This window comes from Bison bison, unplaced genomic scaffold (genome assembly GCF_000754665.1).
Source record: "Bison bison bison isolate TAMUID 2011002044 unplaced genomic scaffold, Bison_UMD1.0 scf7180017864030, whole genome shotgun sequence".
NCBI classification, from domain to species: Eukaryota; Metazoa; Chordata; class Mammalia; order Artiodactyla; family Bovidae; genus Bison; species Bison bison.
This window is the reverse complement of record NW_011494602.1, coordinates 4,054,824-4,074,364: the sequence shown is the minus strand read 5'-3', so window position 1 is coordinate 4,074,364 and position 19,541 is coordinate 4,054,824. Positions and strand designations below refer to the sequence as shown.

General features: G+C 40.1%; 1 protein-coding gene across 1 annotated transcript in view; it reads left to right on the top strand.

Annotated features, from left to right (window-relative positions):
* Positions 1-19,541, top strand: part of PLCB1 (phospholipase C, beta 1 (phosphoinositide-specific)) — an 833,798-nt gene that overhangs the window by 718,714 nt on the left and 95,543 nt on the right. The window contains exons 27-30 of the mRNA XM_010834232.1: positions 11,464-11,540; positions 11,645-11,734; positions 12,146-12,203; positions 13,007-13,093. Coding sequence (XP_010832534.1) covers positions 11,464-11,540; positions 11,645-11,734; positions 12,146-12,203; positions 13,007-13,093 — 312 coding nt within the window. The remainder of the gene's footprint in view (positions 1-11,463; positions 11,541-11,644; positions 11,735-12,145; positions 12,204-13,006; positions 13,094-19,541) is intronic.

The window sequence follows — 19,541 nt, the reverse complement described above, 5'->3', positions numbered from 1 at the left end:
TTGTGACTAATATATGATGTAACGGCTCTTTGAGTAGAGCCTGTGTGCTTAAAAATACATTGAAATGAGGGTACCCTTAGGTTAGTTAAAAAGCACTTCAATTATTGTGTGAAAAATCCTTCTGGGTTCAGTTTTCATGCCTCATGCAATAGAAATCCTAGGCCTAATACTCAAAGAGTCCTTCATCTTATTTAGGGTTTAAGAGGTGAAATTTTTATGTATTTATTTATTTTTGTCAAGATTCTCTCAGTTGCAAGTGTTGGAAACCTATATTGGACTTGGTAAAGATGAGTATATACTATAAAATTACACAGAGTAGGTCACGTGAGAAAGGACTGACCTAAAAGGACTGACAAGGGAGGAGGAAAGGAGTGGACAGACACTTGCCAGAAATCACTTACAGCTCTTTCTATGTCTGTCTGCCTATCTACCTCTCTCTCTCCTGATTTGCTCTGTATATTAGTATTATTGTTGCTGTTGTTTAGTCACTCAGTTGTGTACAACTTTTTGTGACCCCCATGGACTGTAGCCCGCCAGGCTCCTCTCTTTATGGGATTTCCCTACAAGAATACTGGAGTGGGTTGCCCTTCCCTCTCCAGAGGGTCTTCCTGACCATGGAACTAACTTGTCGCTCCTGCATTACAGGCAGATTCTTTACTGCTGAGCCACCAGGGAAGCCTGTATATTAGTATTATTCCTTTCCAAAGCAGCACACAGGCTTCTCCTTACCAGAAAATATATGCATAGATGTAATCTCATTGCTAGTTTAATGTGAGTCCGACAATGTTGTGATTGTTGAGTCGCTCAGTCATGTCTAAACCTTTGTGACCCCATGGACTGCAGCATGCCAGGCTTCCCTGTCTTTCACCAACTCCTGGAGCCTGCTTAAACTAATGGCCATTGAGTCAGTGATGCCATCCAACCGTCTCATCCTCTGTCATCCCCTTCTCCTCCCATCTTCAGTCTCTCCCAGCATCAGGGCCTTTTCTTATGAGTCGGCTCTTCGCATCAGGTGACCAAAGTATTGGAGTTTCAGCTTCAGCATCAGTCCTTCCAATGAATAGTCAGGATGTATTCCCTTTAGGATTGACTGGTTTGCTCTCCTTGCAGTCCAAGGGACTCTCAAGAGTCTTCTCCAAGACAACAGTTCAAAAGTATCATTTCTTCAGTGCTCAGCTTTCTTTATAGTCCAACTCTCACATCCATACATTACTACTGGAAAACCAGTATTATTAACAAATTTATAATATTAATCACTCTGCCTCCTGGAATTTAAGTAGAAGAAGTTTAAATGAAAACAGTAAATGCTATAAGAGCAGAATTATAGTAAGAGTTTTTAAAAACAGCTGGAAAAGGCAGAATGTTACAGGGAAGGGTCTATAGTATGGGAGTGTTGGGGAGACACAGGGAAACTGAGCAGAGTGGAAGGACATTTGTCGTATTAAACACAGATATTATCCTTTTTAAAACACACTTTTGGGATGCTAGGGAAATACTGTTTTCATTATTTGCATACAAAAGCCACATTAAAAAAAAAAAACACATGCCTGGATTTCACAATAAGGCATTTGTTCTAAAAGCTTAGCTTGTTAAATATCAAAATTATGTAGTTTTAAAAGTATTTTCAACAAGACAGACCATGGCTTGGACATGATGCACCAGAACTATCACCAAGGTCAGGGTCAGTACAGTTCAGTTTAGTCACTCAGTCGTGCCCAACTCTTTGAGACCCCATGGACTGCAGCATGCCAGGCCTCCCTGTCCATTACCAACTCCCAGAGTTTACTCAAACTCATGTCCATAGAGTCAGTGATGTCATCCAACCATTTCATTCTCTGTCATCCCCTTTTCCTCCTGCCTAAAATCTTTCCCAGCATCAGGGTCTTTTCAAATGAGTCAGTTCTTTGCATCAGGTGGCCTAAGTATTAGAGTTTCAGCTTCAGTATCAGTCCTTCCAATGAATACGTAGGACTGATTTCCTCTAGTATTGACTGGTTGGCTCTCCTTGTAATCCAAGGGACTCTCAAGAGTCTTGTCCAACACCACAGTTCAAAAACATCAATTCTTCAGTGCTTAGCTTTCTTTGTAGTCCAACTCTTACATCCATACATGACTACCGGAAAAATCATAGCTTTGACTAGACAGAGCTTTGTTGGCAAAGCAATGTCTCTGCTTTTTTACTATGCTGTCTAGATTGGTCCCAAGTTTTTTTCCAAGGACCAAGCGTCTTTTAATTTCATGGCTGCAGTCACCATCTGCAGTGATTTTGGAGCTCAAAAATAAAGTCTGTCATTGTTTCCACTGTTTTCCCATCTATTTGCCATGAAGTAATGGGACCAGATGCCATGATCTTAATTTTCTGAATGTTGAGTTTTAACCCAACTTTTTCATTCTCCTCTTTCACTTTCCTCAAGAGGCTCTTTAGTTCTTCTTCACATTCACATTCACCACTGCCATAAGGGTGGTGTCATCAGCATATCTGAGGTTATTGATATTTCTCCCGGCAATCTTGATTCCAGCTTGTGCTTCATCCAGCCCAGTGTTTCTCATGATGTACTCTGCATATAAGTTAAATAAGCAGGGTCACAATATACAGCCTTGACGTACTCCTTTTCCTATTTGGAACCAGTCTGTTGTTCCATGTCCAGTTCTAACTGTTGCTTCCTGACCTACATACAAATTTCTCAACAGGCAAGTCAGGTGTTCTGATGTTCCCATCTTTTTAAGAGTTTTTCACAGTTTGTTGTGATCCACACAGTCAAAGTCTTTGGCATAGTCAATAAAGCTGAAATAGATGTTTTTTCTGGAACTCACTTGCTTTTTTGATGATTCAGTGGATGTTGGCAATTTGATCTCTGGTTCCTCTGCCTTTTCTAAATTCAGGTTGAACATCTGGAAGTTCACAGTTCATGTACTGTTGAAGCCTGGCTTGGAGAATTTTGAGCATTAATTTCCTAGTGTGTGAGACGAGTGCAGTTGTGCGGTAGTTTGAATAGTCTTTGGCATTGCCTTTCTTTGGGAAAGACAGACTGAAAACCACAATCACAGAAAACTAACCAATCTGATCACATGCACCACAGCCTTGTCTAACTCAATGAAATTCAATGAGCCATGCCATGTGGGACCACCCAAGATAGACGGGTCATGGTGGAGAGTTCTGACAAAATGTGGTCTACTGGAGAAGGGAATGGCAAACCACTTCAGTATTCTTGCCTTGAGAACCCCAGGAACAGTTCGGTTCAGTTCCATTCAGTCACTCAGTTGTGTCTGACTCTTTGCGACCCCATGAACCACAGCACGCCAGGCCTCTCTGTCCATCGCCAACGGCCGAAGTCAACCAAAGGCCATGTCCATTGAGTCAGTGATGCCACCCAACCATCTCATCCTCTGCCATCTCCTTCTACTCCTGTCCTCAATCTTTCTCAGCATCAGGGTCTTTTCAAATGAGTCAGTTCTTCTCATAAGGTGGCCAAAGTATTGGAGTTTCAGCTTCAACATCAGTCCTTCCAGTGAACACCCAGGACCGATCTCTTTTAGGATGGACTGATTGGATCTCCTTGCAGTCCAAGGGACTCTCAAGAGCCTTCTCCAACACCACAGTTCAAAAGCATCAATTCTTTGGTGCTCAGCTTTCTTTATAATCCAACTGTCACATCCATACATGACTACTGGAAAAACCATAACGTTGACTAGATGGACCTTTGTTGACAAAGTAATGTCTCTGCTTTTGAATATGCTGTTTATGTTGGTCATAACTTTCCTTCTAAGGAGTTAGCATCTTTTAATTTCATGGCTGCAATCACCATCTGCAGTGATATTGGAGCTCAAAAAATAAAGTCAGCCACTGTTTCCCCATCTATTTGCCATGAAGTGATGGGACCAGATGCCATGATCTTAGTTTTCTGAATGTTGAGCTTTAAGCCAACTTTTTCACTCTCCTCTTTCACTTTCATCAAGAGGCTCTTTAGTTTCTCTTCACTTTCTGCCATAAGGATGGTGTCATCTGCATATCTGAGGTTCTTGATATTTCTCCTGGCAATCTTGATTCCAGTTTGTGCTTCCTCCAGCCCAGCATTTCTTATGCTGTACTCTGCATATCAATTAAATAGCCAGAGTGACAATATACAGCCTTGACATACTCCTTATCCTGTTTGGAACCAGTCTGTTGTTCCATGTCCAGTTCTAACTGTTGCTTCCTGACCTGCATATAGGTTTCTCAAGAGGCAGGTCAGGTGGTCTGGTATTCTCATCTCCTTCAGAATTTTCCACAGTTTATTGTGATCCACACAGTCAAAGGCTTTGGCATAGTCATTAAAGCAGAAATAGATGTTTTCCTGGAACTCTCTTGCTTTTTTGATGATCCAGTAGATGTTGGCAATTTGATCTCTGGTTCCTCTGCCTTTTCTAAAACCAGCTTGACCATCTGGAAGTTCACGGTTCATGTATTGCTGAAGCCTGGCTTGGAGAATTTTGAGCATTACTTTACTAGCGTGTGAGATGAGTGCAATTATGCAGTAGTTTGAACATTCTTTGCATTGCCTTTTTTAGGGATTGGAATGAAAACTGACCTTTCCAGTCTTGTGGCCATTGCTGAGTTTTCCAAATTTGCTGGCATATTGAGTGCAGCACTTTCACAGCATCATCTTTTAGGATTTGAAATAGCTCAGCTGGAATCCCATCACCTCCACTAGCTTTGTTTGTAGTGATGCTTCCTATGCAGAGTATATCATGTGAAATGCCGAGCTATATGAAACACAAACTGGAATCAAGATTGCTGGGAGAAATATCAGTAACTCCAGATATACAGATGACACCACCCTTATGGCAGAAAGTGAAGAGGAACTAAAGAGCCTCTTATGAAGGTGAAAGAGGAGAGTGAAACAGCTGGTTTAAAACCCAACATTCAAAAAACAGATCACAGCATCCGGTCCCATCACTTCATGGCAAATACATGTGGAAACAATGGAAACAGTGACAGAATTTTTGGGGGGACTCCAAAATCAATGCAGATGTCACTGCAGACGCGAAATTGAAAAATGTTTGTTCCTTGGAAGAAAAGCTATGACAAACCTGGACCATGTATTAAAAAGCAGAGACATTACTTTGCTGACAAAGGTTGGTCTGGTAAAACTAGGGTTTTTCCAGTAGTCATGTATGGATGTGAGAGTTGGACCATAAAGCTGAACGCTGAAAAATTGTTGCTTTGAACTGTGGTGTTGGAGAGGACTCTTGAGAGTCCCTTCGACTGCAAAGACATGAAACTTGTAAATCCTAAAAAAATCAATCCTGAATATTCATTGGAAAGACTGATGCTGAAGCTGAAGCTCCAATACTCTGGCCACCTTATGCGAAGAGCTGAGTCCTTAAAAAGACCCTGATGCTGGGAAAGATTGAAGCAGGAGGAGAAGGGGATTACAGAGGATGAGGTGGTTGGATGGCATCCATCCAAAAATGGATATAAGTTTGAGCAAGCTCTGGGAGATGGTAAAGGACAGGGAAGGCTGGCCTGCTGCAGTCCATGGGATCACAAAGAGTCAGTTGCTACTAAGCAACTGAACAACAACAACAGATAACATATTTGAGGATAGATAGCCAGTTAAGACTCTGGGACATATGAAAAATGCAATTTGGTATGGAGTAGAAAAATTCAGAAGAGACTGAAGGCAAGGAGGGAATGCTTGCCAAGTCCAGATAGGATTAATGAGAATCTGCACAGAGTATTGTGAACACAAAGTTAAGAGATACTTCATGACGAGATAAATGAACAAATTCCCATGACTCACTAGATGGGGAAATCACTCAAGGGGCCAGTCAAATGTAATGTACACTTTTTAAACTGAGTGATGATACCTAATGGGAAAATACGATGACTCATCTTCTATGAGAGATGTTGAGATGCTGGGGAACTGTCCTCAGCTAGAGATGCTCAAAGGCCATTGACACAAAAATGTACTGAAGCAGTTAAAAGAGTCAGAGAAGACTGATGTGGGAAATGTTGAAGATCCTGTAAAGGAAGAGAGTTTCTTATGAGAGTGGTTGGCAGCTGACATACTATCAAGAAGATAAAGTCATGATTCCAAAACCGTGTGCCCTGGCACCACAAGATACCATGTTGAACTCACAAGGGCATTGTGAGATGTTTGCATTTTCGAAAGAAACAGCAGCATCTATTGGAATCTGTTCAAAGCACTTCTATTGAGTTATTTAAACCTAATCTCTTGATAAATGGAACTGTTCCTTCTTTTTTGGCTTAGGGGTGCCATGAAAAAATTATTGAGATCTTAAGGGTACTGTGAACTAAAAAACTTGTGGATCTCTAGAATAAGAAAAAGTTCACTACTGAGACTCAGCCAATGAGTTCAATAACAAAAGAGTTTTTGTAATCTTAAAGTGAAATCAGGTAAATGCCAATGGTTGGAGTGGAAGCGAGATGGTGGGGTTGAAGGGTGTGAGGTAGGGCATTACAGTTGTGGAAGCAGCCGCCAGTCTTCCATTTTAGGCACAGAAAGAAAAGGAAAGTCAAAGATGGAACAAAAGTTCAGTGCTCTGGAGGATAAGAAAATAGAGATGTGTTTTTAGGCAAAAGGAAAGAATGTGTCCAATATGAAGAAAGTTTGAGAGAAGAAAGTGAAATGGTGGTCTTCCTGCAGGGGGGAAGATGGGAAGCAATGCGAGGGGAGCCCCTTTTTCAGGGAAGGCGGGGTAAGGAAACCAGGCCAAGAGCCTGTGACATGGTGCATGTGGAATCGCATGTCCATCTCCAGCTTTCACAACCACCAAGGAAGAAAGCATTATCCCTGCCTCAGGGGTTGAGGAAGCTAGCTGAGTTTGGGGTAATGAAGACAATGAAGATAAAGTTTCACAGCTCTTTTGAGACAGAGAAGAGGGAATTTGAAAGGGTGCCTTCGAGCCTGGGTGGCTTAAACAACGCACATTTATTTTTCACAGTTCTGAAGGCTGAGAAGTACAACATTAAGATGCCAGTAGATTTAGTGTTTGGAGAGAGCCCAGTTCCTGGTTCATAGAGAGCTTTATTCTGTGTCCTTATGTGGTGCAAAGGGTATGGGAGCTCTTGGAGTGCTTTACAATTATGGGCACTAATCCATTCATGAAGGCTCCTAATCACCCAAAGTTCCCACCTCTTTCATTGAGGGTCAGGATTTCAATATATTTATTGATATTTGGGAGGGACACAACATTCAGTCCATAACAGTTTCTACACTGTTTCCGTCTTCTTCAATAACGTGCACATGAATCTCTTGGGAATGTTATTAAAATGCAGATCTTTATTTAATCTAAAGTGGTAGGGGCTGAGAACTTGCATTTTTTGTTGCATTCTCTGGCAGTGCCAATGCTGATGAATCCTGTCCCACACTTCAAGTAGCAGGATCTATAAAGCCAATGCATAGCTCAGAGTTTCTAGAATAATGCCGGGTATTAAGTAAGCATTTGACAAATATTTGCTGAATGGTGGCTGGTTTGAATAGTTTGGATGAATGTGTGTGTTCTGGGAGCACAGGAGGTGGGAACTAGCTCTGAAAAGAATAAGCAGCAAGTGCAGATGGTCCAAGGGAGGAGCAAGGAGGAAGGCCAGGGTGTGCAGCGCACGGGAGGGAGGTTGGTGCTGGCAGCTGTGGGGGCGCTGAACACAGATGGAAGTCAACCTCAGAACTGAGTGAGCTGAAGGGCTGAGCGATCTCAGGCTCAGTGGCTTCACTGCCTGGATGTTGATGTTGCTGAGAAAGAGGGTGGGAGGGAGCTGTAAATGTGAGCAGGAGCTGGCAAAATCGAGAAATGATCCTGGACGAGGCTGAACGTTGGAGATGAGAACATGGCAGCAGAAGCATGGATATCACTGAATTCAGAAGCACTGCTGAGAGACTTAGCAGGGGCTATCAAATGAGAGACCACCGAGACCCCCTATATCTGGCAAAGAATCCAGAATCAACAGAGACTTTGAAAACACTGATTCCCCAGCCCTGTCCCTAAACATGTAGTGGCAATAGGCCTAGGAACAGGCCCTGAAATTTGTGTTTTCAAGCAGTTGCTCACAAGAGATTCTGATGTTGCCAAGGTTGGGGATCCCTGGATTACCCTCGGTAATTCCTTGGGCTGAACTGGGGAGGAGGAAGGTCCCCTGTGGAGGGGAAAGCCCTGTGGGTACCTCTCAGTTAGACTAGAGGTGCTGTGAGAATCCTCAAGGAAATGGCAAGAGTCTGCAGTGGGATTTTACATCTAACTCATTTGATAAATAGCATTAGCAGGATGTAATATTTCTTGATTTCTTTAATTGTGACAGTCATGATCAGGTACTGTCTTTTGAATGATCAAATAGGTTTTCTGCTGCCCCAAGCTCCAGTTAATATTTGTTCAGATTTAATCTGCCTCACGGATGAGTGCATTCAATTTCATATTAATGTCAAGTTAATGTGGATTCTTTATGGCAATTCTGTAAAAGAATTTCTCCCTCAGCTTCTTTTATTCTTTCAGATAAGAAGAGGTTATTAAAAACAATTTCTAAAATCATAACAAAAAGGTGGCCTGGGAAAGTGGTGACGACCACAAGCTTGGGAGCCTAATTTATCTGGGTTTGTACCAAGTTCTGCTCTTCCCAGGTGGTTGTTCTGGTGGTAAAGAACCTACCTGCTAGGAGAAATAATGAGGCACAGGTTTGATCCCTTGGTCTGGAATATCCCCCGAGGGAAGGCCTAGCAACCACTCCAGTATTCTTGCCTGGAGAATCCCATGGACAGAGGAGCCTGATGGGCTACAGTCTATAAGGTCTCAAAGAGTTGGACACAACTGAAGCAACTTAGCATGCATGCACACACACATCCCCAGTTCTGCCAAGTACTTCTCTGTGGCCCTGAGCCCCAAATTTGAGTCTCATGTGTCAATATGACCTCATAGGACAACTCTTAAGACTGAATAAGTTAAATATTATAAGTTAGTACATTTAAAACTTATCAAACTGTGCCTGGCATGTGTAAATTATCAATGAAAGTTTGCTAGCATTATGATTATATTGCCTTTACTGTTGTAGCTACGGCACATATATAAATGGCAGCTGTATATGAGAATCTCCATCTCTGGGGAACAGGGTAAATGTTCAACAGGAAGTCCGCACCATCTATTTGGTGCACCAGTAAGAAGGCTTAAGTCCAGGTGCTACTGCTGCCTAAGCAATGGCAGAAGGTTCCATAGGTTCTTCATGTAGAATAAAGAAAGAGCAGTGCTTGGAAGGCACAGTTACTCTCCCATAATTGACAAGCTTTTATTGAGCACCTACTGAAAGCTAGAAATTGTGGAGAGCTGGGGATTTGAAAACATAGCCACTGCCCTCTTGAATCTTAGTCTGGTAAGCAAATAAATGCAAGACAAAATTCAAAATGGTAGCACAGAAGAGAATTTCCAGTGCTCTTTGGAAGTTGCCCACACAGGATACAAAACATCAGTTTCCAAGATGGGTAACTCGTATCATCCTTGAAGTGATTAAGCAATGAATAATAACTGGAAACCAAGAATTATAAATCACAGTTGATTATAACTTATGCCGGGAGCCAGCATGAGGACCTCCACCCATGGCAAAGGTCATGAGGAAGGAGGCTCGACATATGCAAAGGCGGGATCGAGCCTCAGGAGTCCCCCTGGATATTCTCGAGCATCTACCCCCAAAAACCAGAGTCTGCCTACTATACTGCTTTGTGCTCTCACCTCTGACTTTACTGGGGGCTGTCCCCCACCACCATCTCGCTCTCTCTGATAAAGAGTTAACTTACAGCTCCAGTTAATAAAGTTCCTGGGCATTAGGAGTGTTTAAATCCAAACCCCTCAGATAGCTCTCTGACTCGCCTGACAAGTTTACCCAGACTCCTACAGCTATGCATAGGATTGTTTTCAGTCTCCCAGCCTCGAGAGGCATGGGAAGCACGGGAAGATATTCAAATAGCTTAGAGCCTCTCAGAGAGTTAGAAACTGTCAGAATAAAACTAGTAAAGGATTTCATTGATGAGCCAATGCTTGCTGCCAAGTATCCTTGAATGTGTATTAATTAATATACCTGGTATGTAGAAAAAATAAGTAGTGGCCTTGGTGTTAAAAACTTTAGACCCTTAAGGTAATAAATTTTTTCCTTTGTTGTAAACCCACTGCACCTCTGCCCTATAGGAATGCAACTTTATCTAACACCTTCAGAGGATGGTGCCAAACCTTAAAATAATTACTCTTAGAGAAAATAAGTCTTACTGTTGACAAACCTTTGTCAAGAGTCATAAAATGTTAATAGGCCTTCTGGCCAGAAGATGATGTAAATCACCTAAACCATTTGTGTAAGATAAGTTCGCAGGAAAGAAACCCTGGTTTCGATAAGGATCAAAGACTGCTGACTTTGCATGATTTCACATCTCCTATTATCCTCTATGTGCACCTTAGGGTATAAAAGCCCCTGTTGAAAATAAAGCTACGGGCCTTGCTCTCTGAAGCTTGGTGTCCCCATGTCATTCTTTCTTTTCACATTCTGGCTGAGTCTCCATATGGAGCGTGGAGGTCCTCTGCGACCATTTATTTGCCTGGGCTTCTAAGACCCACTAGAGAAGGTGCCTAAGGTGGGGCACCTTCCGCTATTCGAGAGGGCGCCTGCGGCCTCCATGGTCAGAGCTAACCTGGTGTCACAGGTTATATTGATTTTCCACGTAAACCAAGCTACTCAGCCTCTTTTCTCTGCTGAATTTTCCTACTGAGCTATCCTCATTCTATTACTCTTTATATCTTTGATGAATATTTAAATTAATCGCCGACACTGTCTCCCCTTCGAACTCCCTGGATCAGCCAGGGCTGGACCTCGGCAAACTTACATTTGTATCACATTCACTTTTATTTTAAACTTCATAGTACCTCCAAGATAGAAAGGCATTGATTATCTCATTTATAACCAAGAAAATGTAGGTTCAGGAAATGGAGGCTCTATGACCAAAATCATAGTTTTAGTAGGTCATAAAGTGGGAATTGGTACCTGGGTCCACACTGTTAGCTATCATTGCACTTGGCAAAAGCAAGCCCAATAATCTAAGAAATCCTGTTTAATTAGAAAGAGATAGTAAGAATTACATATTAAAACCTAGATAATGTATAGTCTAAAATTATTTCCTTATTACCAATGTGTTGTAAAATGTTTGACGATTTTACTCTTGCTAACCTGGAGAAGCAAATGGCAACCCACTCATATTCTTGCCTGGAGAACCCCATGAACAGAAGAGCTGGGTGAGCTGCTGTCCACAGGGTCTCACAGAGTTAGAAACATCTGAAGTGACTTAGCACACGTAGCACAGAAACATCAATCACAGATTTTTCTAACCTCAGATACTGTTTGATGTGGGGTGGGGGAGGGAAAGGGTGCTTTGCTTGTGATCATGTAAAATAGCCACCTGGCGTGTTTTTTTTCTCCCCCCCCCCCCCCCCGCCCAGCTTATTCAAAAATTGACTGATGTTGCTGAAGAATGTCAGAATAATCAGTTAAAGAAGCTCAAAGAAATCTGTGAGAAGTAAGCCTCCATTCTCTTACATTGGATTTGTATATGTAAATGTATTAAGTACAAATTGCTATTGAATTGACCATTTTTCCCTTTTGCTTCCATTTTGTCTTCAGAGAGAAGAAGGAATTAAAGAAGAAAATGGATAAAAAGAGGCAGGAGAAGATAACAGAAGCAAAATCCAAAGACAAAAGCCAGATGGAGGAGTAAGTAGAAAGAACCCTTTCTCCCACCTTTTACTCGGGGATTGTTCCTATACAGAATAACAGCGGCTCAACCGTACAAAGACCTACCTGCGAAATTTCTCCTCAAATTAACCTACCAAAGACCCACTTTGTAAGGGTTTTCAGTGAAGCACTGAGGTGCCCACAGGCCCTAAGGAAAAAGCTCTATCTTCTCTTCTGATATTGTCAGACAGCCTTCCTGCCATTTAGTGAAAATAGAGCTTGTGCCTTGGGTAGAACCTGACCTCTGTCAGAGCTGACAAGTTGTATCTTCCTTGCAGCAGTAAGAAGAAAGTTGAGAGTTCCGTAAACTTTCATCTGGAAACCTGCAGTTCCCATGTTTGTCAATGATGGATGAGTGCATGTGATGATTTCTTTGTCATTCACTTTCAGGGAAAAGACAGAGATGATCCGGTCATACATCCAGGAGGTGGTGCAGTACATCAAGAGGGTATGTCGTGTTCATGAATCCCTCTCTTTTGCAAACCGTGTTTGATGAGTACTGTGTGAGTCTCTGGAGGGAAATGCTATGCTTCACGGTAACTCTTTATCACCAGCACCCAGCCGAGCAACTGCCCAGAGCAGCCAGTGTGTAATCAGTGTTTCTGCAAGTTTAATTGCAAACCTCTGTATAGAAAGGTTCATCTCAAGATAGATGTTAAGAATCTTTTCTAGAGTCAGGAACCTAGAAACATGATGTCAAGGGGACCTCCCTGAAAAGAACCTTTTGTTGCTGCTGTTGTTAAGTTTCTAAGTCGTGTCTGACTCTTTTGCGACCCCATGAGCTGTAGCCCGCCAGGCTCCTCTGTCCATGGGATTTCCCATGCAAAGATACTGTAACGGGTTACCATTTCCTTCTCCAGAGCATCTTCCCACATCAACGATCAGACCCGCATATCCTGCATTGGCAGGCAGATTCTTTACCACTGAGCCAGCAGGGAAGCCCCAAAGAAACTTTAGTTGTCACCAATGGTAGATGACAACTTCTTAAGGTTTTTAATTAATTTTATGGAGATTTTCAGACATTAACAAAGCTGTGAAAATGGTATATCCAGTGGTCATATCACTCCCACCCCTGTGTGCCCATCACCCAGCTTCAACACTTACATGTCTCCTATAAGGACAGTTCTGACCAGGATGTGAAATAGTTAAATGCATGCCAGAGATCTGAAAAGTTTTTTGGTTTTTTTTTTTCCTGAAAACATTCACTTGAATGTTTAGATGAAAATGACTTTCTCTGTAACTGTCTTACAGTTAGAAGAGGCGCAAAGTAAACGGCAAGAAAAACTCGTAGAGAAACACAAAGAAATCCGCCAGCAGATCCTGGATGAAAAGCCCAAGGTAAACTGAACCAAATAATCATACACAGTAACTTCATTTTCTTTCCATTTAATTAGAATAAAAGCTCCCTAGTTCATAGATCCCTCTCACACAGTCTCAGACCAGTTCTTGCACGTGAAAGTCATGTAACTTTCTCAATGATGGAAAAAAATCTTGACAGCAATATTCAGTAAGCATTTATCATCACTGCTGCTGCTGCTGCTGTTGCTGCTAAGTTGCTTCAGTCGTGTCCGACTCTACGACCCCATAGACAGAAGCCCACCAGGCTCCTCTGTCCCTGGGATTCACCAGGCAAGAACACTGGAGTGGATTGCCATTTCCTTCCCCAATATTGGTCAGCTTTAAAAACTGCAAATACATGAAACTCAGATCCTGAAGTTTGATTTTAGTTAGTCTTGGATGCAGCTCAGGCAGAGATATTTTTAAAGCACACCTTCCCCCTCCACCCCCTCACCCCCTACCTCCCAGGAAAGAAAAGAGAAGTTAGCTAAGCCTCTGTAGCTCTAAACAGATGATGTAATATTGTAATGTCAGGCTCTGTCCAGCAGAGGATGTCTTGTACCAAAATCACCCTGGTATTTAATCTAACAAAATATTCTCTTAAGCCAAAACAAACAAACAAACAAAAAAAACCAGAAAGAAAATAATTTTTTCCCCGTAATAGTTTATTGGGGCTCCACTTTAAAATTACCTTATGTTTATTTGGTAAAAATCAATTGTTTCATGAATATTAACTTTAAATATACATATTTAAACTAAATATATATAAATCAAATACTCTCAGCCAAAACCTCAGTTTTAGATCATTCCATTAATTTTGATTTGTCATTGACTATTGTTCTGTTTGTAAAAAGTGTGCTTTTCAGTTTTCCTGTTCTTCTTTAGCAGAAGATACCTTCTTGTAAACACCTTCTAAAATACCTTCTTTAACAGGCTCTGCCATTAAGTACCTGCAGAGATCAACTGTCACTTTTGTTTCTTTGAATAGTCCATTCATCAGTCTACTTCTTAAAGGTTTCTTGTGGCTAATTTAAAATATTAATACATTTTTGTGGTTGTGTCTGCTCTTATCCTTTCATACTTGTTGGACAGAACTTTTATTTAATGTTGCTAATTCAAAGTTTTTTGACTTGGGAATATAGATTCTCTAACTGTGAGGAAAACCCAAGAATTAAAAATTACTGAGGCATGCTGTTAATTTTTATATTTTTATATAAATACACAATTTAATACTGTTTCAGACAGCAAGGATTGAAAATGTATGTATTTGAATATATAACTGGGGAATCGTTATTGTTAAGGTGTTTCTGAAATTTCAGTCAAACCTGGATGTCTTGCTCCAAACATTTGAGCTTTTAAAAAATAAAATCAATCCTAAATAGAGAGCATTGCAATGTCTAAAATTATGTTAAAATGTATTCCACCTTACTAATGCATAATCGACTTGAGAGGGTGGCTAAGAATATTTAATATTCTTATGTTCATGAATATTTATGTTTTATGTTTAAAATTTATGTTAAAAAATTTATATTTAAAAAGATTTATGTTTTTGTTCAGTTGCTAAGGTGTGTTCGACTCCTTGTAACCCCATGAACTGCAAATGTTTGGAACAAGAGATCAAAGTTCAACTGAAATTTCAGAAATGCCTTAACAATAATGAGTCCCCAGTGATATATTCAAATACATACATTTTCAATCCATGTTGTCTGAATTCCAATTTGTCATTGCTTTGTACACTGGTATGATATACTTAGCTTAAGATTGATATTTCACTAGCCAATTTTTATATTTCTACAAAATCTCTCTTGGAAAACATTGTTATTCCCACACAGTTTTGCTTCATTTTCATTTTTGTCCAAAAATGTCAACTACTCTACGTGTGTGTGTGTGTGTGTGTGTGTGTGTGTGTGTGTGTGTGTGCTCAGTCATTTCCAGCTCTTTGCACACTTCTGCCCATGGAATTTTCCAGGCAAGGATACTGGAGTGGGTTGCCATTTCATACGCCAGGGGATCTTTCTGATCCAAGGATCAAATCCACATCTCTTGTGCCTCCTGCATTGGCAGGCAAATTCTTTACTACTAGTACCACCTCAGAAGCCCACTTTACTCATAAATAAAATGCAATCACAAATGTGTTTAAGTCTCAGTATAAATAACTCTACAAAGGTTTTATGTTACTGCTCTGGTTCACCATGATTAAAATCAACTTCAGTAGTAAATGTCTTCATTAATATAACCAAATATTAGACCAAATAACTGTTGGATAATATATCAGTCAGTGTGCATATAGCAGCAACTTTACAGAAAACCCAGTTAAAACTGGATTATGCAATAATGTTTAGTAAATCACATTACTGGAAGTTCAAAGGTGATGAAAGTTCAAGAATAGTTAATTTAGTGGTTGAATAACCTCATCAAGAATCAGAGTATTTTCAGAATTTTACCTGTGTTATTTTATATTGTTGCTTTTCATCCCCAGGCTGCAAACCCACAGTTACAAGATAGCTGCCATAGCTCCATGCATTACAGCCTTACATAAAACTATTCAAAGGCAAATAGTCTTCATCTTGTAACTGATTATAAGTTTGAGGAAAACTTCCTAAATCTCCTCAATAGGCCTCCCCTCATTGGCTAGAATTGTGTCATATGCCCATTCCTAAACTAATTACAAGCAGGAGAGTGTAATTTTCATGATAGGCTTAAAGTAATTAGGACTTACCCAGAAGGGGAGAGGAAGTTCACTTTCTCCTCAGTTCCACACTCACCAGGCTTCTGAACAAAACTGATGTTTTCTTGTTAAGAGGAGAGACACCAATTAGGTAGGTAATTAACTGTGTGTGCCCTACCACATGTACAACAAGTTTCCATTTCTTTCTTGACCCCTTAGAAAGAGATCTGAAGTGTTTATGAATTTTTAGTCATTCAGTTGTCTTTATTTTTTATTGCAAATAGGTACCATAATGGTTTCTCTTTGCTTTTCACTCATGAGGTTGCTCTTAATGACCATCCTATTGTGTCTGGATTTGAAGGTTGCCCTCGAAGATCATTGGTTCTATGTCCAACTAAAGCATTTATTGAGAAGTGTTCTTCAGGGCCTAAAAATGTTGTGCTTTGACAGCATGACATGTGCTTTGGAACCACACTGTAATAAGAAACCATGATTTTTAATATTGTAGGACACAGTGACTAATAAAGGGAAATGACCGTGACCAGAAGGAGCACTAATTATCAGTGGAATAAAACAATAAGATCAAGTGCCTTTCAAATGGAGGACCAAAACACAGGATGGCTAACTGAGCAAGTGAAAGGCCAGGCCAGAAGAGCAGTCCTCCTTGCATGTAACTACTGGATGTGGACCAAAAATAGAATAGCACTGGCTTTGAAATAATCCCTCTTCACATCCAGTATTGGAATGCCCTTTAAAACCTGACATAGATGTGAGGGAAACTAACAAAAGTAGAAACAAAATAGAAAGAGGGGCAACTCAAGGAAATGAAAGTGACCAACAGTGTCTAAGAGAAAGGTTAATTGAGTGAGTTCCAGTTAGAAAGATGAGAAGACAGGGTGATTTTATGACATGTAGAAATTTATAAACTGTTTCATCACTCAATGTTGGACAAGGAAATTGAGTTGACAATGTAGTAAGTAATATTAAGATAGCTGCAATTTTATGAATCCAACTCGATGGACGTGAGTTTGAGCAAGCTCCAGGAGTTGGTGATGGCCAGGGAAGTCTGGCTTGCTGCAGTCCATGGGGTCTCAAAGAGTTGGACACGACTGAGCGACTGAACTGAACTGAACTGAATTTTATGAAGAGGAAAGATGACAAACTTTGCCAGAAGTTGCCGAAGAGAATAAAGTTCCTCCTTCAAGTGTTTTTTTCAGGTGGGATAAGCAATTTTTAATTAGAAACCAGGAAAGACTAATCTTTCACTTACAGCAAATCATGCACTACATGGCATCATATTTCTTCCCATTCATTAGTGGCTTTTGCCGTACTGTTGATTACAATCATTTTCTTCCTCTTCATACACTTATTCTAATGATTGTGATCATGTACTTTCTGTTCTTAACCTCCACTTAAACAAGGAAGATGCCCTTTTTCCATTCCTATTTTTCTCCAAGTGTCACTATTTGCAGTTTTCCTGAACCACAATCACAATCTGTGTGATTTTCCAAGTGTTTGGTAACCAAACAGTTCCTTTAAAAGTGAACTAACAAGTATAAAATTTTTTTTTGACCAAAGAAATTTGAAAATCCAGTTGCTCAAAAACAACCATTCTTCAGAGGCAAGGAATTCTAGCTAGATTTAGAGCTAGTTAACGGATGTAGATTAATTGAAAATATAGCCTTTTATTCAACCATGTGCTTACGATCTTGAAGGATCAACTCAAGTTCCAAACGTTTTTACCCTTGCACAACAGAACAGAATAAGGTGCCTCAGGCAAAACCAGGTTAAAAATCCATTTCATTTCCACTCATGGGCAAGAACTTTCATCCTGCTGATATGTATTTGGTAGGGGACCAAATTTAGCAAGCTTCCTCCGCCCCCGCCCAGTGTGAAAGCTTATGTGTAGAATCCATTTTTCACATTTGAAAGGAGATTCAGTAAGTCTGTTTCTTTTGTGTGTAATTTTTGAGAGAGTTGAGGAAACTGGAAGTAAATGATCCCTAGAGGCAACTTATACAATAGAAACATTTTGGCCCTCAATTGGGCATAACATTATATTGTACATTCCTGTACATAAATCCCACGGAAATTTATTAAGTTCTTAAGAAAGAATACTCAGCACCTTGTCAATAGAGATCTAAATTCTCATTTAGATATGCTCAACTGCATGTTTATTTGCAGCCAGGTATTTGATTCAGTCTTTGAATGGCTGCTGTTTTTAGATTCGTTCAAAGTGTCCTTTTTTTTAAATCTATACCTTCAGAATTCTTAAGATGAATGCAATAAACCCTAACCAGGCTTTCAACTCAGTGACATAATTGCTTTCCTTGGGATTTCCATACTTGGGTTTGCCAAAGTCAGCAGGAAAGAGCTTATGTGTACAGTGTTAGAAACAACTCAAGGACCCAACTGCCAGTGCAAAGAAATAACACCTTTTGTGGTTATGTGTGACTCAGAATTGATTCGTCCTGAAAAAGATATCTGCCTTTTTCTTGAACACTTCAAAGAGATTTAGTTTAACATGTTGAAGCATCATTAATCAGGAATTGCCCTGAATCTGCTGTGGTTCTTCCAATATCTATTGATCATTTTGCAGCTATGGGCTATCATTATGAGAAGAATCATCTTTTCAGGGGACTTTTTAATGAACCATCTCCATAACCTCATAAAAGTCGATAAATATGTAATTTGCTTTTTCTCTGATGCTTAATTTGTCTTTGATGCTTCTTAGAACACAGGTTTTCTGTTTTAATTGAGCTCATCAGCAAGAGAGAATTCCAGGAAGCTTTAGGGCATTTTAATTTCTACCCAAAGAACATTTTATCATGTAGCTACTGTTGTTTCCCCCTCCCCCTCTCTTCACCAGGGGAATATAGACTGATTTTCCTCATTTCTCCTCTGACATCTTTGTAACAGGGTGAGTGTCTCATCCCTCTGGGTGAAGTTAGTCTTGTCAGACCCACCACTGGGCCCTGAGGTAGAACCCTACACGCAGTTATTTCAGTCTGCCTTCCCAGTGTTCAGAGCGAGACCAATTTAGGGATTTAAAGTAGATGCTCCTGTATTCCATGATTCATTTGTGCCTTCTCTGATCCTCTGGAAAAATGTGCATTCTCTCTGCCGGCATTCATTGGGCCCTCTCATAAAAGCCAGACCAAAGAGTACAAACTGGATGCTTACCAGTTTTACTTTTGTCAAGTCCTGCATGATCCATCCGTTGGTTTGGTTTTTTTATTTTTCTGGTTGGAAGAAATTTCCTTTTAGTTTTTATCAATGTGAAGAATTGCCTTTTAAAAATATATATAGCTATTCATTATTTTCTTTAAAGTAAAGCTTAGTCATGCTTTACTTCCTTTGGGCAATATTCAAACATTAAAACAGTTTTTTAAACACCATTTGTCTCCTCTTGATTTATTTTTGAAATTTAATTATATAGATTTCTACACCCACAAGACATTATTATTTTGTGTTATATAGGCAGCATTCATTTAGATTTATCTTTATATTCACAAACTTCTTAGCTGGATACTTGTGTCTCAGATCATCCATTTGGGATCATTATCTGCTACATCCTTTAGAAGTTCCTTTCATAGAGTCTACTCATGGTAAACTCCTTGGATTTTTTTTGTTTGTTTGTTTGTTTTCATTTCTGTGTGTAAATGTCTTTATTTGACATTCATTCTGCAGCTTTCACTGGGTATAAAATTTTCACTGGGTATAAAATTTTAAGTTGGCAGTTATTTTCTTTTAGAACATTGAAAATAAGATTCATCCAGT